Genomic DNA, 26,145 nt, shown 5'->3' with positions numbered 1-26,145 from the left:
TTCGTCTTCCCCTGTTGCTGTATTGCGTGTAATGGCCCGTCTGTTTAAAGCTGCGGTAAACACTGGACTGCTGTTGCCTATTTATTTTGTGCCAGTGGATTTTTACGACGTGATGTGTGGTCTTTCCTCTTGCGTTATTGGAGCAGCCATCTCTCATTAATTCTGTTGCCGTGCCTGAAAAAAAAAAAAAACACACCCAAAAAACAGTTTGCGCTCTTGTCTCCTCCGGCAGGGTTCAGTCGAGCGGCTCTGCCTTTCGGCCTGGTCCGGAGGGAGCTGTCGTGTGAGGGATACGCCATTGATCTGCGCTGCCCGGGGAGTGACGTGATCATGATCGAGACGGCCAATTACGGCCGGACCGACGACAAGATCTGCGACGCCGACCCCTTCCAGATGGAGAACGTCAACTGCTACCTCCCCGATGCCTACAAGATTATATCACAGAGGTAAAAGAACGCTGGCGGTAGGGGTCTCCTTACACAAACACGGGCGGGAGCCGGGGAGGGAAAAGAATGCACCTCCTCCTCCGCCTGTCTGCACTGAGCACGGAAAAAAAATAAATGTTTAAATGATCTCCCTGCCTTTGCAGCCGCCCGCCCACGCACCAGACAATTAATCGACACCTCGCACCTTTTGTTTTCCCCTTTTACTCCCTCATCCACGAGAATTATGTAGGTGGCACGCCGGAACATTTGGAAAACTGGGTCACAGATTAACTCCTGACGGGCGGGAATTGACATCCGTGCGGCGGATCTCCTCGACGCCGGCTGCGCGTCGTTGCCGCCGCTTGAGTCATAATCAGCGGCGGCTCGCATTAGGCCGCGAGTCACATGAACGGCCCTCGTAATTCCCAGTCCGCTGCGCTAAGCTCGCTTTGTTCCCTCGTTTTTAGCGCATAAGTGGCTTCGCCCGAGGTGGCGAGCGGTGCCCGTCGCCGCGCCTTTCATCTCGGTTGCCCCTCCCACTGGGGGCTCTGCTAGCGCGCAACACTTCAGCTTGACTGGCACCCACCGACAGAGGTGCGTGTGTGTTTGTGAGGTGATGAACCTCACGGGATGAACCGTTCCTTAATAGTAACCGGCACGGCTCATCGACTCGTGCGCCACCGGAACCCGGCCCTTCCAGCGCCCACCATGAGACACCTGTGGGTAGTCGAGCCCACCTCCCCCATCCATCCCCCCGCCACACTCACACACACACCGCCCCCCACCTCCCCACTTCATTTACTTGTTTGTCTGCTCCCGTGAAATGCAGAACTGCAGAACAGCTCATAAATAGATCACATCCTTCTGCCTGACTGTGTCTTTTTAGATGTGCAGCCCCGGGGACTCTCACGCGGTAAGGTGGCACCAAACGTGCCCCCTCAGACTGACAGAAAGCCCCTCCGCTGTGCAGTCAGACTCTCACTTGCTGGCACCGGAAGAGTCCCTGTAGGAAAACGTGCAGACGAGAGCTTTGTAAAGAACTCTGCTCCGCAAGCCCTCAGCTGGAATTATTCTAATGATTCTGATCAGAGGAAATGGGCTCCTGACCATAATTAAGGTTGATTTGATAAGCAGCGATGTTAAAACAGTGGCAGGGAGTCTCTGATTAGCCCTCCCTCAGTCTTCAGCACAGTAAAACGAGGAGTGTATTGACACGGCGTCGCATCAGAACACAATGTGCCGCCATCACTGGGAAAGATTATCAAAAGGCAAAAACCCCCACGTGCAGATAAACAAACATATTAAACAAGACAGAAGCAGTGGGAGGCTTTTTGCACTGTTGAGCAATTTTGTTTGGAGAGGAGTTTTGACAAAAGCTATTAGCTAGCGGCACCATTTTTTTTTTTTTTTACAACTGAAACAGGCACGTAGAAATGATTTGGGTTGTCCCCCCTCCCATGTAAACAACACACAAAGCTGAAAAAGTTGAAGAAAACTGAGTGGTCTACCTGTGTTCTCAAAAGCCTATCAGGATTCTGTCCCAGCTAAGAAACATAAAAGGACTCATTGTGTGAAGGTGAGTGACACCTTGTTGTGGACATGTGACTGGTAGCGACCAGGGGAAAAAAGAAAACTCACCCCAGTTCAACTTTAGGTGCCAGCCAGTGTTGTGGTGAGAAGCAAAATGAAAGGATGGTCCTCACACAGACTCATAATGTAAATATGACTGTTTTGCACTCTGGCGTCTCCTCACATCTTAATGGCCACTTTGTCAGCAAGGGGATAAAATCAGTGGAAGGAACCTTTGCTCGCTACTTAGAAGTGCAGCTCTTTGCATGAAAGCAAGCGTGACATTTTGTGCCGTGCAGCGAAGATTAAATGCCGAGACTTCAGTCGCATTTTAAAACAGAGGAACCTTGTCGGAATGCTTGGAAACAACACCTCACTGCTCTCTGAAGCAGAGGAATCTAAAAACATACACTGGAGTAAATGCCAACATAAATTCTCATCTGTTGCAGCTGTGGACAAAGTATTCAGATCTTTCACTAAAGCCTCCAGTCGTCAGTACAGTGAATAAAAGCAACTGTGTTTAATGTAAATAGCCTAACACCTGTCAGTTCAGAGAGCTGCGCGGCTGCTGTCTTTCTTGTACTTGTTGCCTTGTCTTTGTTGTCTTAATCAAGCGGCTGCACACTAGCTCCTCTGCGCGAAACACGAGCAAAGTTATCAACCCGCTCTTGAACACCGACGAGCTTAAGTGTTTTAATTAGGAGAGGGTTAATCCTATAAAAGCCAAAAAGAGAGCGCATACCTACAGGAAATAAACGTTAATGTCTCTTTGTATACTGTGGGGGGCTCGTAAGCAAACGCAAACATAGTCTGTGCTAGCCATATTAGCTGATGATGCTAAATATTCCCATGAAACTTCCTTTATGCTATATCCTTCTACCTCTTCTTCTTCTACCTCTTTCTCCCCCTCTTCTTCTTTTCCTTGCTTCTTGGATTACTGTAAGTGTTACAACATTGAGGCCAGGCAACATTGCGGCTTGTGCAAGTACATCAAAACTACACGGCATGGATTCTACATTGATTTTATACTACAGTTGTTTACAATATGTTGCGATACACACATTATGCATTATTCATATGTTTGAAACATTTTTATGTGAATTTAAAACTAAAGGCATTTCCTTTGAGGATGTAGCCAGAAGAACGTCAGTCTCAGCTTAAATTCTTGAACCTGACACTTGTGCTGAAGGAAAAGAGCGTCGCACTGTCTAAAGGTATTGACAGTCAAGCTAATAAAAGATGTGTCAGGATCTGCTTGATAAACTTAAACCTGCTGTCAGTCAAGTTTTGATGCAGCTCCAGCAGTAGGAAAGCCATCAAAGAGTGCCTGAGTGTAGCTGGCATCACATTTTATGTTTAACTCATAATGGAGTTGGAACGGTTAAATTAACATATACTGTTTGATGATCCATTAGTTTCTAAGTGAGGGTTTCGCCATGAAAAGGCAAAAGTGTGTTTGGAGAGTGAGTAAAGTCTATTTAATGAATACACATCCACCGTTTTTGTTGGCTGTATTAACATTGCACTTAAGACGCTGCTGTGGCTCTGCTGCAGTGAAATCCTCTTTTTCCCCTGTTTTGACAAAAAGCCTCTTAAATTACTAATGTTTCTTTGAAAGTCATGTCCGATATATATATAAATAAAAAAACAAACTTGTGTGTCCGATGCGCATCATTGCAACTGACCTTTTGAAATATTTATCTGGTGCGAGCAAATTGTTGAATGTCCCCATTTTTTGTGCCATTTCTCTCTCGCTCTCTCTCTCCTCCCCCCTATCTTTCTCTCTCCCTCTCTCTCACTCAGTCTCTTGTTTGCCTCTGTTACTGCTGATGTTATTCTCAATCTGGTGGCCTCAAGTGAGCTTGATTGAAGTGGAGAGAATTTCTCCCTCCCCTGTGCAGTATTTACACAAGCCCAGTCCTCTGCTGTTCCACCACCCCCTCTCCCCTTTCCCCCCTTTCCCTCTTAACTCGAAACATTTCTACACGCACACCCCTGCAAACTAAGTGCAAGTGCGTGTGTGTGCGCGTGCACACACACACACACACACACACACACACACACACTATCATTACAATCCACACATCAGAATTCCTGGAGGACTACCATTTCATGGTGAATGACCTCTCAGAGCTCCGCCACTCCCGGCGTGTGTTTGTTGCGTCCTTCCAAGAGGAGCCATTGGTGCAATTCCACTCGGGCGCATGCTCCCCTCCTCCCACCTGCTGCATGCGTTTTAATGAATGCCTCTCAATAGCGACACGAAGACGCTGCAAAAGGAAATGCCAGCACTAATTCCCAAAATACCTTTAGCAGCACCCTCGCTCTTCTCCTCCATTATCGCATATGCTTAATCGTGCATTAATGTTTTCATTCCTCTCTCTGTTTGCCAAGGTCCAAACTAGAAATGCGCTGTGGTGGCCGGAATATTTTTTATCATTTATTTATTTATTCATCTATGTATTCTTTGTCACTGTCAGTGATTGTAACGATGAACTCTTCCACTCCTCCACTGTGTGATGTGAATGTTGCCTTTTGGTGAGTACGTCTTGTTTGAAGGGAGGCATGATGAAATCTCTGGTCAATTTTCTCTTTTTTCTAGGTGCAACAACCGTACGCAGTGTGTGGTTGTCACTGGCTCTGATGTCTTTCCTGATCCATGCCCTGGCACCTACAAGTACTTAGAGGTCCAGTATGAGTGTGTTCCCTATAGTAAGTATCCCCATCCAGATTTCACACTCAACTCTTACTGTGTGCGTGTGTGTGTGTGTGTGCACATGTGCATGTCTAAAATAGACAAATGTGCTTTACAAAAGGTCTTTTTTAAGTAAGCAGACAAGATTTCAGCTGGAAGCTGGAAACTGGAAACGTTTAAAAGGCATCAATAATGATGATAAATGAAGCATTGAATGTTCTGGTCATTTAAATTGTCCATCCATGAAGGTTATTTTCTAAATGATCTCAAGTGGGATGCAGCCAGGCTGAGAGCTTTTTTCAAATTGGGGTTTGAAGTTTTGATAGCTGCTTCATATTGGGCCCAGGGCAAAGTTGACCAAGTGACGTACAAGTGTTTCATTCTCCTGTTGGACCTTATTGGAGATATTCCCCCCGTTTCCAATCCTGCAGTGGCTGAAAGCCCCAGTGCTGTTTGACTCTTTTACCCCTCGCCCCTTGGAGTTGAGTTACAAGGGACTGAAATGTATCCCATCAAAACAGGACACCCCTTCTAGAATGCGCTATGTCATCAGGCGCCTCTGATGGCTTAATAGTGAGAATGAAGTTGTAAGATATGCAGAAAGTCATTGCCAGTGCAGCTAATTTAGATATCTGGAGTTTTTTTGTACATTGGGGCTGAAAATAATGTCAGTACATTTCAGTCAGTTTGTCACCCTAACCAAATGTGTGTATGAGTGTAGATTTACCTCAACACTGTCAAAGCCAGTTCCTGATCGAGACCTGCACCTCTGGCCTTAAAGAGACAAACTAAACTGAAATCTGAGGTTCTGACCACTGTGAAAAACACCATTTCAACAGCTGAGTCCTCAGAAAATAGTCTCTGAGAGCTTTACTCAATGTTTTGACTGTAGCAGCTTTGTGTATACTGCACATAGAAAAGACTTTATCATTTCTTTTTTTCACAACCACAAACACAAAATTCCATTGAGGAGTCAGAATTAGATATTTCCAAACCATGGTGGACAAACAGAATCTGGACGATCCGTGTGTCCATTTCCAATTCTGGGGAGGCAAAGAAAATAGGTATTTCTCCACATTAGGGAGTAGAGATTCTTTAAAGGGACAGATCACCCAAAAAATGAGTCAGCCAGTCTCCTCCTCAATCCTAATGTTTCTGATGCTTCACAATAAATCAGCAACTTAAGCAGAAAACAAAATCAAATCATTGGGGGAAAAAAAAAAAGTATTTCTGAAGCAATTAATCTGAAAGATTTTGACCGTCTCCCTGTTAGTAGAAAGAGAATAAATGCCACTTTTTATTTTAGTCACAACATCTTATAAGGAACGTGGAATGAATATCCCTTGGCGTGGGAAGGAAGCAGGTAGTTACAGATTTTCAGACCTATATTTTTAAACAGCTTTAATGTGATGTTAGACTGGCGCATTACTGAGCCTTTCATGTATTGGTTTGTCATATTGTGGAGGACATTAGAGTTGAACAGTGTGGCTGACGAAAGCCCTTGGTCTGAAGTGAACATGCATTTTTACATAAATAACCTGTGAATCACCGTTAAAGGTATTTAATGAAATAGAGCGTGGACTCTGTTTAGTATTGCACTCCTTTAAAGACTGCGTGTATGTATGTATGTGTGTGTGTGTGTGTGGTATATAATCTAACCTTTAAACTATCTTAAAAGGGCTTTTTTAAGTAGTTTATGAAAGGAGCTGCAGCCTTCATCAAACTGTTCTGTCTTTCCAATGATAAATCGTAAACATTCCCAGAAATATTCACCTCTTGTTTTTCTTCTTTCAAACAGACCTCTCCTTCACCTCCAGCCCCTTTCCTCTATGACTAACCTCACTGTGCACTAATATATATATAAATATATATACATATATATATTCTCTCCTTCCACTAATCTTTGACATATTGTCTCCAGCCTCTCCCCGCTCTACTGAGTTTGCGCAGCTCCGACAGGGAGCTCCACCTCAGGCTGAGCGTCCATCAGTCATTGTGCGCTCTCTCTCTCTCTCTCACTCACTCTCTCTCTCTCTCACACTCACTCACTCTCTCTCTCTCTCTCTCTCTCTCCCTCTTTCTTTCTCTCTCTCTCTCTCTCTCTCTCTCCGGCTCGTTGGAGATTCCTGCTTTATAACACGGTGCTGTGACACGCTTTATCCGCGTAGGCGCGGAAGTTTGGGGGGAATGGAGATTTGATTTGTGTTTATAAAGTTATGACTGATTTCCACCTTTGGCCGAAACATGCCAAGAATCACTCATGCTCTGTTTTTCTAAGAAGGTTATCCATTTAAACACGGCAAGGATTTTCTTCCCAGCATTTCTAAAGGGATCCGTCCTGCGCTCACGGCGGCCGTGGCGCTGTTTTGTTTAGCCGGCGCTTGAAGATGGAGGGAGGGAGAGGGATTTATTAATGCACCGGCGATCAGAGGTCATACCGTGTCTCCAGCCGTGGCTTGACTGTTTTTACATTCTAGGATGAGAGACCGTCTCACTAACATCCCTCTCTCCCCCTCTTCCGTCCTCCTCGCTCTGCTCTTCTTCTCCCCAGCAGCGTCGAGGGTCACGTCATGGTCACGTTCTCCGACTAATTCTTCTCTTTGTACCTGCTAGTTGACTCGTGATAACCTTTCTCTCCCTTTTTGCACTCTTCTTTTGCTTTCTTTTCCAATGCCTGAAATAGAAGTGGAGAAAAAAGGTAAATGAGTGGTCTGGTCTCGCCCCTCCCGCCCCCATCCCTTCCTCCCCCACACCCGTCTCCTCTCCCCCTCCTCTAGCTCCTTGTTTCTGTGGTGTTGAGTACCTCACGTCTCCTCCTCCCCCACCACCCTCCTGATTGCAACCCATGGAGTCCAAAATAAACTTTTTCAAAAAAAAAAAAAAAAGATTTCAAAACGGCATCCACGATCATCGATTGTCTTTTTTTTCCCCTTTTTCTTTTCTCACGATGTGAAAGAAAAACTGTCAGTTTGGTTTCTTCCAGGGACTCTTGCCCTAGCAATGTGTCAACCTCCCCCTCCCACCCCTCAACAATGACTAGTTGTGTTCTTATATATATCTACTTCTCTTAGTTTGCTTGGCCCAAGTTCTGCTGCACCCATAGCACGTGTTGTGAAAGAGCAGTGATGGCTGAGTGAGACCCGCTCTGACCAAAACACATCTTGGACAAACAAAGAATGCACTGTGTCCTCCTTTTTAAAATCCAGAACCAATTCATTGGGAGAGAAAAAAAAGCGGTCTGAAAGGGGAACGGTGCCTTGCCCTCCCTCATCCATCAGTGGTTACTCTTGTCTTTTGCCACAGAAGTAGTGAAAACCCTTCAGCACTGGTGTGCGATCTTTCCCCAAGCCTCCACTTTCATTTTACCTCTGCTTCGCTGTCACCACCCACCATCAAGAAACCCCTTAGTTCACTTTTCCCCAAGATGTGAAGTCTGCTCTCTTCTCATTTCACTCTTTTCTTTAAATGACCTCAGTCATGTCAGTATGCATGTTGCGGTGTGTCCACAAACCCAGCTGTTCATGTGGCACCTGATGTCCAAAAACAGACTGGTATTAGAAAAATAAAATAAAGTGTGAACTGTACTCCCCATTTCCCATCAATTTCATTTGCAGGATTTTATTTTTTAAATAATTTTCTTTCCCGTTTGGTTGTATTTTGCCCCTGCTAGGACGTAGCAGCAGGCTCTTGAGATGCAAGTTGACCTCGTATTTGTCAGCTGATTTTGTCACCACGTCGTATTCATTTCTTTTTTTTTTAATTTACTTTAAATGTCAATCAGACGTAGAGCAAAAGAAGCAAACCTTTAGTTCAAACATTTCTCCAAATTCGCAGTCTCTGATCTTTCCATCTCTGGCTCGATTTGTACGGCAAGTGGCACTGATGCCTGTCAAGATGCGTCGCGGATGTGACAAACCTTTCACCCTCATCTCTCTTTCCCCACCCACTCTTTCCTCTGTCACTAGTTTTCATTTGCCCCGGGACTCTGAAGGGAATCGGAGACACCACCTTCTTGTACGAGGCGGAGCAGCAAGCCGGGTCCTGGTGCAAAGACCCGCTGCAGGCCGCCGACAAGGTCTTCTTCATGCCCTGGACGCCGTACCGCACGGACACCCTCATCGAGTACGCCTCCTTGGAGGACTTCAAAAATGCCCGCCAGACGACCACCTACAAGCTGCCTCACCGCGTGGACGGCACGGGCTTCGTGGCCTACGACGGCGCCATCTTCTTCAACAAGGAGCGCACCCGCAACATCGTCAAGTTTGACCTGCGCACGCGCATCAAGAGCGGCGAGGCCATCGTCAACAACGCCAACTACCACGACACCTCGCCGTACCGCTGGGGCGGCAAGACCGACATCGACCTGGCGGTGGACGAGAGGGGCCTGTGGGTGATCTACGCCACCGAGCAGAACAACGGGCGCATCGTTGTGAGCCAGCTCAACCCCTACACGCTCCGCTTCGAGGCCACGTGGGAGACGGCGTACGACAAGCGCTCGGCCTCCAACGCCTTCATGGTGTGCGGCGTGCTGCACGTGGTGCGCTCCACCTACGAGGAGAACGAGAGCGAGGCCAGCCGTAGCCAGATCGACTACATCTACAACACCAAGCTGAGTCAGGGCGAGTACACCGACATCCTCTTCCCCAACCAGTACCAGTACATCACCGCTGTGGATTACAACCCCAGGGACAACCAGCTGTACGTGTGGAATAACTTTTACATCCTGCGCTACGACCTGGACTTTGGGCCGCCCGACCCTGACGAAGGTGAGATCCGCTGCGTCCTCCCTGCTCCGTCCGTCGGCTTTAGTGCCAAGCGCTCTATTGTTTGGAGCGATGACTGCCTCCCCATTTTAGATTCTACTCAAATGTTGCAAAGAAAATAGGGTTGTGTCAGTCTTGGGGAAAGGGCTCATTTGCAAGACAGAAAATTACAAATTCACCTTGAAATGAGGTATATTCCTCAGCGGGATCAAGTGCTTCCAGAAAAATGTTATTTTTATTACCTGACCATGAGCTGTGCAGAGACACCCTTTTCTTAGAGGTGTAACTTTGCCACTATCGTGCTCCTTAATCTCTGCCTGATCCAAAACCATTACTTTTATTCATGTGAATGGGCACAAACATTTCTGAGAAGTATTGTATGCCAACTGACAGGCAGTTATGGCATCTGGGTTTTAAAAGTTGTGTTTCCATGGTTACAACTCAGCTCCTCAAAAGCCACTCTTTACACAATGGATTGGGAGATTTCCATCGGCCAATTGCAGCATATTATCTTCATAAAGGACTACGGCGAAGTGCGACGCTGAATTCCGGACCACATGGTGAATCTGATGAAAGGGCGGCAGGAAAGACAGATCAATTACAGTGAAGGATCTTGTTGGGCAATTACGGGGAGGTTCCAGCATAATCTGCGAAGTGCTGATGGGCGACACAGGTCATCAGATGAGGACCTCACATTAAAGTGCTAATGGGTCTAATTACCGGACTGCACCCGTATAGCTGGGCTAAGACTCCTGCAGGAGGCGCAGAGAGAAGCAGCTTGACCTTATGTGGGAGGCTCATGTTGCTCCCAGGCACTGCTCCTGATTAGGTTATGATTTTTAACTTCTGGATATTTCAGAGGCGTGTGGCGGGGTGAAATGTGATCCTTGACCTGAGCTGTGGGGGTGTGGTGCGTGCACGCGTGGGGAATTGAAGTTGATGTCTCAGTGGCGGCTGTGTGCTCCTGAACTCTGCCCTCTTGTCATTCCGTCGGTTTGTGTTCTACGCCGACGAATCATAACCCGACACCCAGACGGGGAAAAGTAAAACTGCGTGCCACTGAGCAGTTGTGGCCTTGAGTATGTTAAACAGGATACGAAAGTAATTCATAGAGCAAAACTGAAATCCTCACCCATTTATTACTGGCCACAACGACACGTGAGGCTTTGGAGAGATTTTTTTGTAATCCATGTAGCCGCTCTGGAGGGGAAACTACTTGACCCCAATAGGCAATAGGAAGCCATGGACTCATACACATTGTGTGAGTTCCTAAGGACTTGGAATTTGGAACTTTAAGACAACACCTAGCAGGGAGGCTACAGTGGATATATTGCAGACACTTGGATTCTGCCACATTAACAGTAAGGTGATATGCTATGTACTTGGTCTACTGTTTTTTTGTTTTGTTTTGTTTTTTTCACTTTACTTTACTTATTTTACTCTAAGTGATTACATGGCCACTGCATTGATTAAATGTCACCAGGGCCTCCGTAGACACAGGCCTAAGTAGTAAATGGGTGAAATTTAAATTCTGGGGTCTCTGAAGTTCTCTGTCTAGCTAAACTACCTTCCCTAGTGTGGACTTCCCTGTGCACTGCAGGTACATGTAATTAACACGCAATTACCCTTGTCCATCTGAAGGGGCAGAGAGGGAAGACAAGGTCGGAGAATCATTGAGCATTTGTTTGAGTAGTATTTAATTATCTCTTTGCAGCTCCTGTAAGGCTTCTGTAAATACAATCATTATTTTTGCCCCTTCGCTGTATTTAGTCAACAGAATGCAGTGAAGCTCTGGTCAGATGTACGCAAAGGCATCAGAACTGGTCGCGTAGCATCATCACTATTCCCTTTCATGGAACATATTGAAATGCTGCAAGGTTATTAAGAAAGGGAAGGTGAGTGGAGTTGCCAGCAGCAGTCCGCTGGTCTCCCTGAGTGGAACCTGGAAGTCATTTGTCCTTGTTTATTAGCTTTTTCCCCCTCTTCTCCTCCATTCATATCCACACCTTTAACTTCTTTACTGCATAGCTATTAGGATTTATTGCTACCCGTAATATAGTGATAAATTAAACAACCTGTTCTGTAAAGTAATCAAATGTTGCCGAAATAACATCTCTCTGGTCACTGAAACCTGAAGGCTACTTCAGCCATAAAAAAAGAGAGAGAGAGAGAGAGAGAGAGAGAGAGAGAGAGAGAGAAAATTAATTGTACCCATTGAGGAGATTTTTTTTTTTTCTGCAAAACTCTGAAGTTTCCGCAAACACAAGGAGAATTCTGTCCTTGCCTGTCAGGAGCATTAACCTTGACTTCTCCAGAGACATTAGGTTATAAGGTTTTCTCCTCCTACGGAAGGGAATAATGCAGAAAAGAGTTGAAGTGACCATAGCAATTTGTTAGTCTTCCTTTCAGCTTGTGTAGAGAGTTTGCGGATCCAGCCGTGGTTGACATGATTAGCCAAGATCATTCCTAAAATTGATCTTTGTGCGTATTGCTTCAAACAATTCACTTGCATTTAAGGGAGGCTTGACTTGCTAATGCGTTGTGAACACAAAGCAGCAGTGATCAATATTTGGGAAGTCCACGTTCACAGAGTTTTTCCTCTAAAGAGTTGCATGCCAATAGAAGGCGCACCAACATCTCCATTGTTTGTGAAACTCAAAGAGACAGATTTCACTGCGCTGGAATCAGAAAAACAGGCTAATCCAGGTAGCCACTACTCCCGTGGCTTTTCAAACTAAAAGGGGCAGAGAGGAGGAAATTAATGTCTTCAAGATAGCATTGATCCTGGGAAGGCATAAAACTCCCGGATTTGTCTGAAAGACTTTGTCCTTAAGCAAATTGATCTAGCAGTTGGTAGACTAATTTGGCGCTATGGTATGTATAGGTATACATTTGCATATACATATATATATATGTAATTTTCCTTCTGCAATTAATGTTGCGTCTGTGGTCTTGCTGTTGCATCCTTCAAATAATCTATCAGGTGGCCCTTCAAGATGGAGGACATTTATAGAAGTGTTATGCACTAAGCCTGTGTTCCACTCCTGTGAAGCATCGTGTTTGGCAACAGAAATAGAGGCAGGTGTTAAAGAGTCAGGAGATGTACTCCAGTCCTAATTGCACAACGTCTTGCTGGTAAGATTATGGCAGGAAACTCTTTAAGAAGATGTAAAAGTGTAGATGACACTTTTCTTTTTAGTTTTTTTTCTGGCTGCTCATATCGTCCCATCTGCATGTGCTTAGGGTCTTTCGTTTGAGTTGCCTTGCCACTTTCCACTGACTCAGACTGGCGGGTTGTGACTGAACCGACTGCTGCTGCACAGTACTCCGTTTCAGGCCTCATAAATTACCCCACACAGACACAGGATATGTCCAGTGGAGCTTTTTCTGTCTACTGCTCTTTAAAGAGCACCAGTGAAGCAGCCAGTCCTTCCACTTACAGGACTGGCCACACAGCTTAAGTTTTTTTTTTCTTTCTTTCCCACCGTTTAGCAGAAATAATGACATATTGCACAGTATTTGTTAAGGAAGTGCACGTGACTTGTCTCATGGCTCTTTACCTTTCGTGCCAAAGCTGCGCACTCTCGTCACGAAACCTCGAACGAGGTGAAACAGAGCGAGCGCATATAAACAGCCTAATGTAAAATTCATGTCGGGTGGGATTTGTGTCTCTGTCATTAATTACCAGCATTGGCTCAAGGTAAAGAGGCGAAAAGACCAACTGTAGCTCCTGTTCCTCCGAGACACTCTTGTTATCGAGTCGCGCATAAAGCACAATGAATAAAGACCTGTGGATAAATGAGCTGAAACGCGAGGAGTCAAACAATGTTTAAATCAATTTGGCGCATGGAGTGCCACAGCTGTCTGGTTAAAGCAAAGTTTGCATATTTAGCAGACATTATGAACAAAAACAAGGGAATAGAGGTGGATCTTTCCAATCAAATCTTGAAAGACCTTCGGCTCTACTATCATTGGCATTTCCTGCATTAGTAATTTAGTTAAAGGAACACTAATTTTTTTCATACTAAATATGTGCTGATGTTTGTATGTTTGTAACGGCAGAGGTAGAGAAATTAGACTATCAAGGTAGCAGACAGATTTGCTCCTTAGAGAAGGTGCTGGGCAGGCAACCAAAAAAATCCTATGCCTGACCAGCTGTGGGCGTTGTGTCCCCATTACAATTGTTGAAAAACAATTGTTGAAACTTTTACATTAAAATGAGTTAGTCATGAATTTACTTAATTCATGTATTTATGTATTCACATATTTTTTAGAATGTGAAATTTTCATTTGAAAAGAATATAGCACTTCTTTCACTGGCCATTCTTTGTTTGACAATAATGTCACTATCACCATCTAATACGTCCTTTAGCTTACATGTTAATGTTAACCTCCACTTTGGTTTTCCTACAATCCAGAGTGAGCTCCTCGTTGAGATTCAGAGGAGATGTGAACGCAGCCGCCCCAACTGTGTGCCGATGCTTTCAACGTGCTTCCAAATGACTGCCTGTTCAGCCACTGGCACATTTCTTTCCCTTAATGCTGTGCATTAAAAGTAGAATATGCAGCATGAATGCGTGCTACGCAAGATTTGGTGTAACAAAATTGCCCAACATGGGGTAAAATGCGTCTCATTGCACCGCATGTATTTCATCTATAGAATGAAAGTACGCCACGACAAGCTGTTTCACAGAGAGCTTTAGGTCTGACTTTTTTCATTGGCTGTGAGCCGCTGCAAGAGGAAATTCTGAGTTATTGTGCCAATTGACAACAGAAAAAACACTTGATTTACTGGCACAAATTTTAAAAAGCATGCCAAGCACTAAATCCATAGCATAAATTAGATTCCAAACAGCATATTTATGTTAAATTAAATTGGAAGTGTTTTCTTTAATAATACTTCAACCAACAAAGGCCGCGTTTTCTCCGGCACGGCAGCATAAGCCCCAAAAAAAAAAAATCCGGAGCCAGGAAATGAAAGCCTCAGATCAGAATAAGAATAAGAAAAAAATAATGGCAAGCCCCTCTCTCACACATACATACGTGCATGATTGTTTGAATTCAGCCCACTTAAACGTGATCACAAACCTAAGAGATCAAGACCGAGGCCGGCGGCTGCTCTTGACAGAGTGCAGCGAGGGGCCTGGCGAATCTTTCAACTCCTAACGCACATTTCATTATATGCCAATGTTAGTGACAGAGGAGTGCTGTCAGAGTAACAAGGTTTCCCCTTATTCCCATGAGGATGATTACCTTCAGCTCGTTTCAGTCCGACGTCTCCGACTGTCAATCACTCGGACTGACAGCGAGCAGTTTTGCGATCGTCTCATGCGGTTCAGAACGAGATGTTGACTGTGAACGGCGCTCGCCGCTCAACCCCGCCGCCTGCCGAATGCCGAATGAGGAGGCTGCTCAGCGACAAGGAGGAGGTGACGAGCTAGCGGGACGAGGAGAAGGTGGCAGGAACTCGCTCGCTGACTGATTTTGCAGCTTTTAATGACAGAGTGAGTCGGTTCTCAGAGACCGACAGTCAGATAAATGACTGGAGAAATTTAGCACCCTCGCTGATGTGTTATACGCTGGCGCTGCCAGTCCTCCAATAGCAGGTGTTTGGTGTCCCATGATCTCTTCTCGCTCCAAGTGGTGTGAAAGTGCGGCTTATTTTTATTATTGCTTTGATTATATACTTATATACTTTTCTAAGCAGCTTTACAAACACAAGCGTAAACAGTATGATTATGGGCAAATAATATTTACCTTCTTCCTTGCAGACATGTTGATGTCTTGGGAGCGCGAGGCCATTGGCTGATTATCTTTCAGCTGGAACAGAATGATTGATGATCGCGATGTACCATTTCCCTATCTCTAAGTTTTTGTTCCTGAAATGTTTCGTTTTGGCACGTCAGTGGCAGCCATTTCAATTTTTTTTCAAGTGTTCCGTCTCAGTCGCATCCATTATTTACAAGAGGTATTATTAAGCATATGGCAGAGGTGTGCCTTCATTGTCAGATTGTTCATAAAGAGTGAGTTCAGTGCCTCTCGGGAGAAATGGTTGCTAATTGGCCCTCTTGGCTGAGTGCTATCAGAGGACACGGTGCTCTGGACAATAAATGCGCTCCTCACAATTCAGGCAACAGCGCAGCTTTGCCAGCACCGCGCTTGTGATTTCGACTGACAAGAATAGTACTGGATGTACTGCTGACTAAAAAAACCCATCTCCAGTGATTTGACCTGGCCTCATGCAAAGTCTGTCTTTTGTTCTCCCAGACAGAGAGAGTCACGGCTGCTTTCCATCATTCCTTAATTATGGCTAATTTTAAATTATGTTTTGCATTGCAACCCAATTATTTCATGTTGTTCTGGCTCTTTTGGAAATGCAAATAATCAAGAGATTTAAAGCGTGAACTCCTTTTTCTCTCTTTTGAAAATGCAAAAATCCAAAAGGCTTTTGCATCACTAAAAAATTACATCAAAACAGTCTTTACTCTGGGTATTTTTGTTTAACTAACCAAGTTAGTCGAGTCTAGCTTGTATTAAAAAGCAATTTCTTTGCAAATACTTTCATGGTTAAAAAGAATGGGTATAAATAGTTAGTTAGAGTTCATTATGTTGTTTGCATATTTCAAAAAATATTTCTTTAAATATCAGTTTAAACATGATACAGCATACAAGCATATATTTTTTGCATACAGCCTTACAAGCAATAACACTGAATACTCACACTGAGCATTTCTGCTGCTCTTATTTCTCCAGCGTTCGAGGCTAATAAACCGGAACCAATTAATTATTAATAAATATGTTTATACAGAAACGTGAGCGGTGTTGTGGGCTACGGACAGCCGAGACGTTGGGTTGATCAGGTGACGCCTTCCTGCTTTCATAGTCTGATGCACAGCAGAGTTTGTGTCCGCCTGCGGAAAAAGGCACAAGTTTGCTCAGGTAGGGAGAGGTTTAATATTATGAAACCCAATTACACTTGGCCCACTATTGCATTATATCCGTTTATTGAATCAACAGAGTTGGCCTGTGAATCATCTCACTTTTCTCGAGTCAATAAAAAGTCCTCAGTGGTAAGAGATAACACATTTGCAAGGTTTTTGCATTTGGCATGGTTGCACTGTCGCGTTCTTCGTGAAGTAAGTGCAGTGATAAGAACAAATTCTTCTCCATGACGCTTTGCCTTATTTAATTTTTTTTTCACCGGGAATTTTTTAATTCCGCACCAGTTTACAGTTGCTGTTCGAAGCTGCGGCTCGTGATTGCCTGGTCAACCTGCGAATGTCTGGGTGGCAGAAACACAGCGCGAAGCAATTAGCAGCGCCGCTGCCAGGGGAAAAGGTCACCAAGTGAAATGTCACAATCCAGCCTCACTGTAGGCCTGCGGGCGGTGGGAGTTATTTTTCTCTTGGCGGCGCATACCGTGCGCACGCCGACACCACCCTCCCCATCCCCTGCCGTGGCCTCCTGACCACGTCGGCAGATATCAGCTCTGTAATAAACTCAAATATTTCACCAAAATGAAAAAGGCAAGGGTCCCCTCTGGCGGGCTGATTTTGGTTAAAATGTGAACGTCGGGCTCCGTCGCCGCTCTCTCTCTCTCTCAGGAAATGGAGCCATGTGTCTGATGATGGAGTGTCAGATAGCATGATATTGCGTTTTCACAGAAGCACCCAGGCACCCTGAAGACAACAAGCGCCTTTCATGGACGGCAGAACTGGTTGTGGGAAGCTTCACTCTCTGTCCGAATACAATCTGGCGCTTGTGATTAAAAAAAAAACAAGCGTATGATTGTTGATGCATGAGGCTGACGCTTCCCCGTAGACCCTGTCCACGACGGTGATTTATCCTGCCCATTGCTACCCCGTGCACTGTACAGATTTCCTATTCTCGCTCTCATCTCCCAGTTATCTCCAGGCTCTCTGCGGCAGATATCCGTCTGTGCGCACGCGGTGGTCTCCAGCAGGTGCCACGCTGGAGGATGTGCACAATCACACAGAGACGCGGCCGGGCGTAGGGGGTGGGCGGGGATTGAATACAGTGGAATCGCATTAGCGCTGATATATGGCTTTCGCTGGGAGCGAAAGAAAGTGAAAATGCAGGCGGGTTTTGTCTTCGGCGTTGACACTTAATCAGCCAAAGGTAGCGGCTCTGCTGGCGGAGAGACGACCGCTGTGTCAAGCGATGCTGCTTGTTTTATTTATGGCCCTATATAAACTTAAAATAGCCATGGATAGATGTTGGGTTTGCGTGTTTTTCCCGATTCTTTTTTCTTTTTTTGAGAGACAAACAAAAAAACAAACAAAAAACCAAACATGAAACCGCAGGAAGCTTTTCATTTTTCAGGAATTATGGGTAACAGTAGCCCGAAACGATTTACTCTGACCCCCCCGCTGGTGAAAACAAAAAGGGACTTGAAGCCAAGTGACGTTTATGACTGGAGTGCTAACAGCTCGGCTGCTCTCCTTCTTCGGCAGTTCCAGCGATCGAGGATTTCTCGCTGCCGCCGTCCACGGCCAGGACCACCTCCTCGGCCGCCGCCGCCACCAGCGCCGCCGTCTCCACGGCGAGGGGTCAGGCGGCCACCACCGTGGTGGGCGCCGACCCCAGGGAGGGCAGAGACCCCTTCGAGGACAGCCGCGGCTCGGCCACGGAGCCGCCCACCGTCTTGGGGCTGCCGCCGACGCCCCGGCGCTTCTGCGAGGCCACCAGGAGGAGGGCCATCGACTGGCCCCAGACCCACACCGGCAGCAGCGTGGAGAGACCCTGCCCCAAAGGAACCAGAGGTAGGCCCCACTCTCGGAGGTGTTTTCACGCAGCGCACACTGGTTTCCCTCGCCTAGCTGAAAACATTCCAGGTTGATGAAAAATCTTTTCCAACCAGTTGTGCTTTTTGCGCGGCTTTTGGCCAAATTAACTGGCATTGGCTTCGAAATTTTTGGTTTTTGGGTGGGGAGAAAACGGCTGAAGAATTTCAAGTGTAGGCAGTTTGATTCGAATCGATAACGCTGAGCATCATTTTAGAGCATCGTTTTAGCAAAAAAAAAAAAGAAGAAGAAAAAGGCAGCAGCGGCAGAATAAAAGAGTGCACGTTTCTCTCTATCTGTATTTCAAGTTGGACACAAGCCGGTTTCTTCTTTCCTTGCAAAACGCGGAATGTGGGCGCGCATAACTTCAGCGAGCCGTGTGGCCTGGCGGCACATCCAAGATGGACGTTGAATTTAAAATGACTTTTTCCCACTTCCCCTGTGGCACCCCGTCAGCAGAGGGCAGCTACACACGGCGCGATTCTCAGACAGAAGATAACCATCGTGAGGGACACGCGCCCGGCGGCGCCTCGGCTCTGGAGCAGCAGCGGCCGCGTGGCACTGTGAGACAGGTGCCCTGGTTTGCCGCTACGTTCAGAGCGACAGCCTGCAAAAGAATGTCTGTTCTCTTCTCTGATTGCAGTTTGTCTTTGGGATTGTGCAATATGAACGCAGAGGACTTCACGAGCCGCCCAGGTTCATTAGATCCACGCCACGCGGCGCGCCAAGCTGTGAACTTGCCAGACTGTTAAAACTGCACAGTGTCTCGCCAGCCTAATGACTCGGTCGGGTTTGGTTTCATCTTGGGCCCTTTGTTTCATGTCACTTGCTGCTCCCGCTCCAATTTTCCTGCCAGTTTTCAGTTATCTATTGAATAGAAACAAAGAATTGTCTGAAAAATAACTAAACAAAACTAAGTTTTCCTTTGAAAGTAAGCAACCAAGTGAAAAAGTCAAAGTTTTACTCTTTTGGTAGTGGTATACATTCACTGCAAATCAAGTCTTGACTGTAAATCGTGAAAAATGTTCTTCGCATCTTCTATTTTTTTTTTTTTTTTTGTTGCCACATCCTTGTTAACACATAGCAAACACATTAAGTGTTATAATGGTGGAGGAACAACTGATCCCACAGCAGTAGTGTCAGAACAATGGCTGTGTTATGAAATCTTGTGAAAATAATAAAAAACAAAAGCTGGTCTGATAATTGTCAAAATGTCAGAAAATAACACATTACACACACTTCAGTTGTGGACAAGAAGTGCGGCGGAGGCGGCAGCACATTCCCGTCGTTACAGCAAACACTCTGAGGAGTGTTTGATTGCATTAGCATGTGTGCGTGCGTGTGTGTGTGTGTGCGCGTGTGTGTGTTTTCTCAAAAATTTTGTTTCAATCCAGCAATTTTTTTACCATCTTGATTACTCGCTAGCATACTCAGCATGGGGTAAATAGTGTTTTTCTCCATTAACAATCAAATTGTTCTCTGTCTCAGAATCACAGCGAAGTGATCAGAAACAAGGCTTCAAAGTTCGTGACTAAAGAACATGACTAATTCTCCTTTTTTTCGCCCTTTTTTGGTGCTATTTCTGTCATTGTTTCTATGCGCCGAGCCTGTAACATTTCACCTCTGGTGGCCTGTCAGGTTTGACACCAGGGGTAACAGTAACTGTTATTAGAGACTTTACTTTCCCTTAAATAGCCTCCAGGTCTTGTCTTTCTCATGCTAATTTTAGGATATATTCGATTGGCACTTTTAAGACAATTTCCTTTTTCTTTTTTTTTAATCAGGGTTAGAATGAAGAAAGAAAAAAATACCCCCCCCCCCCGCCACTTACCTACCACCACCGCCATTCTCCTAACACACCTGATTGCATCAACCGCTGATATTCACAGTTACATTCGCAGTTATATGACACATTTAATGTCCCTCCTGGTGGTCTCGGGAGTCTGTGCTGATACTAGCTCGGTTTATTACACTCACACATTAATCCCTCACAAGCAATTATAGTTGCAGGGTAAAAAACGAACGAGAGTGTCTCCATGGGGGAAAACCAGCCAAACCAAACCCTATTGTTTTGGAATCTTTCTTAGCTGTGCTGGAAGGTGTTTGAGTTTTCCCCTCTGCAATTCCTTTTTTTTTTTGTCATGGAGAAAGCCAAATACAAGAAGCAGTTTCCACTGTTGCTGCTGCTGCTGCTGCTGCACTAGGTTGTTTCTTTCTCTGGAGAATGAGTGTGAACGAAGGATCAGCAGGAGAAGCTATATTTGAGCAAGCCTCCTTCCTCTCTCCCTTCGACCGCTGGGTTTATTATTCTGTGTCGCTGCAGGTGTGGCCTCCTTCCTCTGCACGGTGGCGGGGACCTGGTGCTCCAAGGGCCCGGACCTTAGCAACTGCACCTCCCACTGGGTGACTCAAGTGGCACAAAAGGTAAGGAAAAAAAAAAAGGCATGAAAAAAAAAGGCAGAGGAATGACAAAAACAAACTTGCTTCACCGCTAAAACTGAACAAACAGGAAGCTTTTTTGCGGGGGGATCTGTTGGCTCTTTCAATTTGTTTGAACTTCGGCAGAGAATTGGCGGCGGGTTCATGATCACTTTTGTCAAACTGAGCCAAAGCAGGAAGCAGCGTGCCGCCTGCAACATCAAGGGTGCACGTCTGCTTTTGCGTCCACTTTGATGTTTAGCAGTTGAGCAGGCACAAATTAATGACGAGTCTCCAGTGACAGTGAGAGTATCCTGAACCGAGTGCAACACAAGGACAACACAAAAGTACACAACATGTTTATCAGTGATTTTTCACAGGTTCTGGCTATGGCTGTTGGAAATGATTAAAAAAAACAGCAACAGTTTTCTCACAGAGTGGAAAACTGCAGCTCTTTGCTGTTGGTCCCGCGTGGTTCACATTAACGGAGTGTGACTGTTTTAACAGCAGCGGAAAAAAGCCGACTTTGTCCACGTTCCATCTTGAGTTTCCGGGAATGTTCAAATATTTTTCTAAGATGGATAAATTATGACCGAAACACCGTGAAATGTACTGTATGTATATAACGCTCACATCTCGGTTCCCACGCATTCCTCATTCTTCTGAAGAAGTGCACCTTGAAGGTTGAGTGGAGTTACCGTGTCTTTTCTGTTCTCTCTTGCTCTCTTTGACTCTGGTACTCATTGCCTGCACAAGACACGGGCTGTCTGAGCTTTCTGTTATTGAAGTGGAACTGCAAGGTTGCGTCTTAATTAATGCCTGCATTCGCTTCTTTGTTTCCTCTTAGCGGCAAATGGAAAGGCTCGTTGGCCGTGTGTGCCTCTGCTGCGACAGAAGCGTCGCATGAATGAATAATGAGGTGTAGCACATATGTTAAAGAGGGTTTTTTTTTTTCCTTTCATCTCCTATTTTGAAAGACTCTATTTGCAACCGGCACTTAATCTGTGTTTTGCTTCCAGTAAGTTCAGCATTTTTTTTCATTAAGATCAAGCTGAATGAAGGTCCCATATTGTGCAACATTTTCTGCCCCCAATTTGCCTCAATGACAAAATGTTACTAAGACTCATCGGAGTTCATATACTGTATGTTATAATATATAACAATATGTGTGGATGCCTCTGAGATTATAAAAGGTCAGTTTTTTTCCTGTACTTAAACACACGGTTGTGGGAGACAGCCCTTTATGATATCACAAAGGGCAGTGCTAGCCACCCATTGTTCTGTCATCTGGTGCAGTATTGTTTTTATCTCCTTCTAAATATGATGGGGTTCTCAGCCAGAAGCTGAAACTGACTTTTCTGGGGTTTTGGCGTAATTCATAATCAGGATAACAAAGAAAGATCTGCATATAAGACCATAAAGCGCTGAGGATGTATTTGCACTTGCAGCCCCGGTCAGGACCATGTGGCGCCTCTGCCGTTTTAATGCCCCGCTGACTTTCTCCCTCGCTGCTGTTTTTAGATCCGAAGTGGCGAGAACGCAGCTAATTTAGCCAATGAGCTGGCACGCCACACACAGGGCCCCGTGTTCGCCGGAGACGTGAGCTCGTCGGTGCGCCTCATGGAGCAACTTGTGGACATCCTGGATGCTCAGCTGCAGGAGCTCCGACCCAGCGAGAAGGACTCAGCTGGACGCAGCTTCAACAAGGTACTGTGCGGGGAGCGCTCGTCGCCCCCAACACTGTGTCAGCATGACTCAGGATATTCATTAGGAGGACTCGCAGCGACCCCGACAGACGCTGGCCGACACGCGGCACACATTCACGGACACACGCGGTCTCTCTTAAGGTGAAGGTGATGGGGGGTGAGGGGAGTAGTGGGGGTGCTGGCGATGCAGGTCTAGCCCTGAGGGAGAGACGCTCATCCTTCCACAGCAGGGGCGACAACCTCTAATACGCAGTGGGCCAAAATCGCAAATTTGGACAAAGTGGCGGGCCAACATTGTATATTTATTGAAAAAAATCTCCCTCCAGATATAGTAACAACATTGAACCTTTTTATGTGGACCCAAGCAAATTTTTGCTTTAACACTGACTATAGGACAACCAAAGCTTAACAATATACAATAAATAATTTCGTATTGCACATATCCAAAATTTAATTTTAAATTAAAACAATGGAAATAAAAATTGTATGCCTGTTTTTTTTTTATTTGCAGCCTTCTGATTTAAATTTCAAGAGTAACCTCTTTCTGTGGGCTAATAATACATTTAAAATTAAAATAATTTTTACAATTAAGTAAAAAATAATATCCTTCAATGAACGTCCTGTCCTCATTGAGCAAAGCATTCTGGAATGTGTATTATTAGCGGTACATGTGCTGTATAATACTGGCGGGAAGCTCGAGTAGTGATTTTGCGTTGCCTCGCGGGCCAAATATAATGACACGACGGTTCAAATTTGGCCCGCGGGCCAGAGTTTGACACATGTGCTCCTCAGCTTCCTGGTAATTACCGGCTGTGGAAACACGGGTTCGCCCTGCACTACCACCTTGAAAGAAGCAAACGGGCGATGAGCCCTCGCTCCAACACGCAGGATAACTCCCAGCGCTGGCAAGAGTGTGAAACTCTTCCCAGAGCCGACCGACCGAGAGAGTCCTGGCTTCGCCCCCCGGCAGCTGGCAGTCCCACCGAGAGACGAGTGACATGAAGTCCCATTGTTATTCTGACGGCGCCGGCAGCAGGCGCTCCGTAAACAAGGTCGCTTCGGCGCCAAAGCGACGCCGGGCCGTTACGCGTTTGTGAAGGCGGGTTCCGGCGGGTCCCCGTCAGCGGCTGATTGGCTGACGGCACGTCAGGATGAGGGGAGCCGAACAGCGCCGGCGGCTGGCGGCGAGCGTCTCCTTCCATCTCGGCGAGACACAATTACAAGAATTATTTGACTTGTGGAATCCCTCTCGCTAACAACGCTCGCTAGCTTAGTCGCGCTTGTTAAACGTGGTCTAAACAATCCGTGTAATCCCGCTCTCACTTGACAGAGATGGGGTTTTTTTTAGTTAAGCATCTGATTTTAATGTGAGCTCTTCATGAGCACAGATGAAACTGCTCATACAGAGAGGAGACGCTCGGTGTCCTTAAAGTACGTGGCCAGTAAATGGGCTTTTTTCCACTGTTAGAAATGTTGTTGCCGTTGAAAGTGAATCAATCAAAAATCAGTCGTCATCGTCTCATCCAAGTGAAGCCGACGCAGAACGTTTCACTTCTGGTGGAAACACCATCACTAATGCGACAGTGTTGCTCGCTGTGGTTTCCTATTTAAAGCTTGCAAGCACTCCTAGCAAGTGGCAGGTTGTTTCTTTTTTTTTCCTCGCCGTATACAAATACATAAAGAACCGCGAGTGTTTACTTGCAGTGAAACGTGTCCCGACATCCGAAACGGACGCAGCGAACGCTTGGAAAGCAAACAGCGACGTTAACGCGGTTTGCTTTGAAGGAACTGGACTTTAACAGCGGGGGGAAAGAGAAATAAACAGTGACATCGTCCTGATAGTTTTGCACGACGCTTGGCCACAAATTATTTATAGTGTGTAGGTTGTAACGTTAAAGTCTTTGTTTTTCCTGATTCTGCGGCAGAGCCACGCTGTCATTTCCTTCATTTCGACTCGATTAGGAGGAGAGGAAGAGGAGCTATTTAATGCCAGGGGACCGACAAAGTGCTGCCGCCGCTGCTGCATCGTTCCCGCCGCGCCGTGAAACACAAACGACCCTCTCCCAACACTGTTTATCCTCTCGCTGTTTTTTTTTTTTTTTTTTTTTTTTTAACGCCACTAAAGGGGACGCGTCAGAATCCAGTCTCAGCATTTTTCCTCCATACTTCCCTGCATTTTTCATCTTCTTCTCCTCCTTCCTCACCCTCCTCCTCCTCCTCCCCTCACTACTACGCGCTCCATATTCATAACTTGAACTCAAGCTGCGTCGCGAAAGAGAAGAAAAAAGAGTAGCTTTTCAAAAGGCGTTGCTTTAAAGGTTGCAATCCCTGCTTTCTAAAAAAAAAAAAATGTTCATTTTTTGGTAAGTGGTATGATTCTAATGCTTCCTGTGTGTGTGTGTGTGTGTGTGTGTGTTTCCTTCTTCTTACGATCTGTGCTTGATCCTCTTGTTGTGTGGAAAAGCTTCAAAAAAGAGAGAAGACATGCAGAGCATACATGAAGGTATAATACCACTGTAGGCTTTCCATGTTTTTTTGTTCCTCCTTCCCCGTTTTACACCTGAACGCCTCGCCACCAGCAGCATGCAGCGCCGTCCCTCCGTCTGTCTGCCTGCCTGTCTGTCCGTCCCTGATTGTCTCGGTTTCAGTTGTGTGCCAGGTGACCTGCTTTGCACAAGATACAGCCACTTCCTCTGTCTCTTATCTCTCCTCCCTCCCGTCCATTTGAGGATTCCGCTGTCAATATCACCGTGCCTTTATCCTGCCCCTCCTCCTCCCGTGCTCTATCACTTGTACATCTTTCTTTCAATTTGTGAGCCCCCCTCCCACTCCCTCAGACGCTACCTTCTCTTCTCCCCCTCTCCGTCTCTCCCACCCTCATCTCATGTTGGCTTTTCATACGTCGTGTGAATAATTGCCTTCCCACGGTCATAATTGCACCTCGCTGTCAGCCAGGAGTGTGATCAAAGGCAGCGGGCTCAGTTTTTGCTTGCCCACACCGCACAGTTTCCAGTCTTTCTCGTCCACATTTCAAATGGATGACAGTAATAAAAAAAAAAATCAATAACAACAATGATGGTAATAATAATAAGGACTGCCCTTTTTCAATTATGTTTTATTCCATGTACCAGCCTGATTATTAACATTCTTCCTGTGCTCTTGCAGAATTCATGTGTAAGTTCTGCTACCAACTTCATGGCTAAAGAAGGCCACCTGTAATGTGGGTCGTTCTTTTTTTTTTTAGATTTTCCTCTGGCTGATTCAGAATATTATTTCAGTCCTGTAAGCAGCGACGTTACGCTAGGTGTCTATGTCTTGGTGAATGGCAAGTCATGGTAGCTGGATTGACATCATTTTTTTATGTTTGTATGATTGTTTGTTTCCTCTATGTGCTTCAGCTGAGTTTTATTAGCCAGTAATTAGCCACCAACTGATCCAGTGCAATGCTATGCTACTTTTCTTTGTGTCAGATTTATCTGGATTCTGTAAAGGTCTTTCCAAGGACCGGTACCTTTTATGAAGATTGAAGATGTTCTCGAACAACTTGAGGACATGAGAATATTTTAATGCGGTGATGGCTTTCAAAACCTACAATTTTACATTGGACGTCACTCTGCGTTATCCGTCAAGTTTTGTGAGAATATACTGGTTTGCTAAGACGCTTCTCTAAAATAGCAAATGGTAAACATTTTGTTGTTATTAGCAGTTATTTTAGCACTTCGTTCAAAACGATCAGACACTTGAAATGAATAATGACACATGATT

General features: G+C 45.5%; 1 protein-coding gene across 8 annotated transcripts in view; it reads left to right on the top strand.

Moving 5' to 3' along the window:
- Positions 1-26,145, top strand: part of adgrl2b.1 (adhesion G protein-coupled receptor L2b, tandem duplicate 1) — an 89,648-nt gene that overhangs the window by 37,624 nt on the left and 25,879 nt on the right. For 6 of the 8 annotated variants that reach the window (XM_076021510.1, XM_076021513.1, XM_076021517.1 and 3 more), the window contains exons 3-9: positions 233-446; positions 4,597-4,706; positions 8,655-9,455; positions 17,927-18,235; positions 20,580-20,680; positions 22,196-22,381; positions 24,845-24,883. In XM_076021510.1, coding sequence (XP_075877625.1) covers positions 233-446; positions 4,597-4,706; positions 8,655-9,455; positions 17,927-18,235; positions 20,580-20,680; positions 22,196-22,381; positions 24,845-24,883 — 1,760 coding nt within the window. The remainder of the gene's footprint in view (positions 1-232; positions 447-4,596; positions 4,707-8,654; positions 9,456-17,926; positions 18,236-20,579; positions 20,681-22,195; positions 22,382-24,844; positions 24,884-26,145) is intronic. The other 2 variants (XM_076021511.1, XM_076021514.1) reach the window with 1 other exon arrangement.

This window comes from Nelusetta ayraudi, unplaced genomic scaffold (assembly GCF_046127955.1).
Source record: "Nelusetta ayraudi isolate G7.1 ecotype Tasmania unplaced genomic scaffold, CSIRO-AGI_Nayr_v1 ptg000011l, whole genome shotgun sequence".
NCBI lineage: Eukaryota > Metazoa > Chordata > Actinopteri > Tetraodontiformes > Monacanthidae > Nelusetta > Nelusetta ayraudi.
The sequence above is the reverse complement of the archived record's forward strand: the minus strand, read 5'-3'. Positions and strand labels throughout refer to the sequence as shown.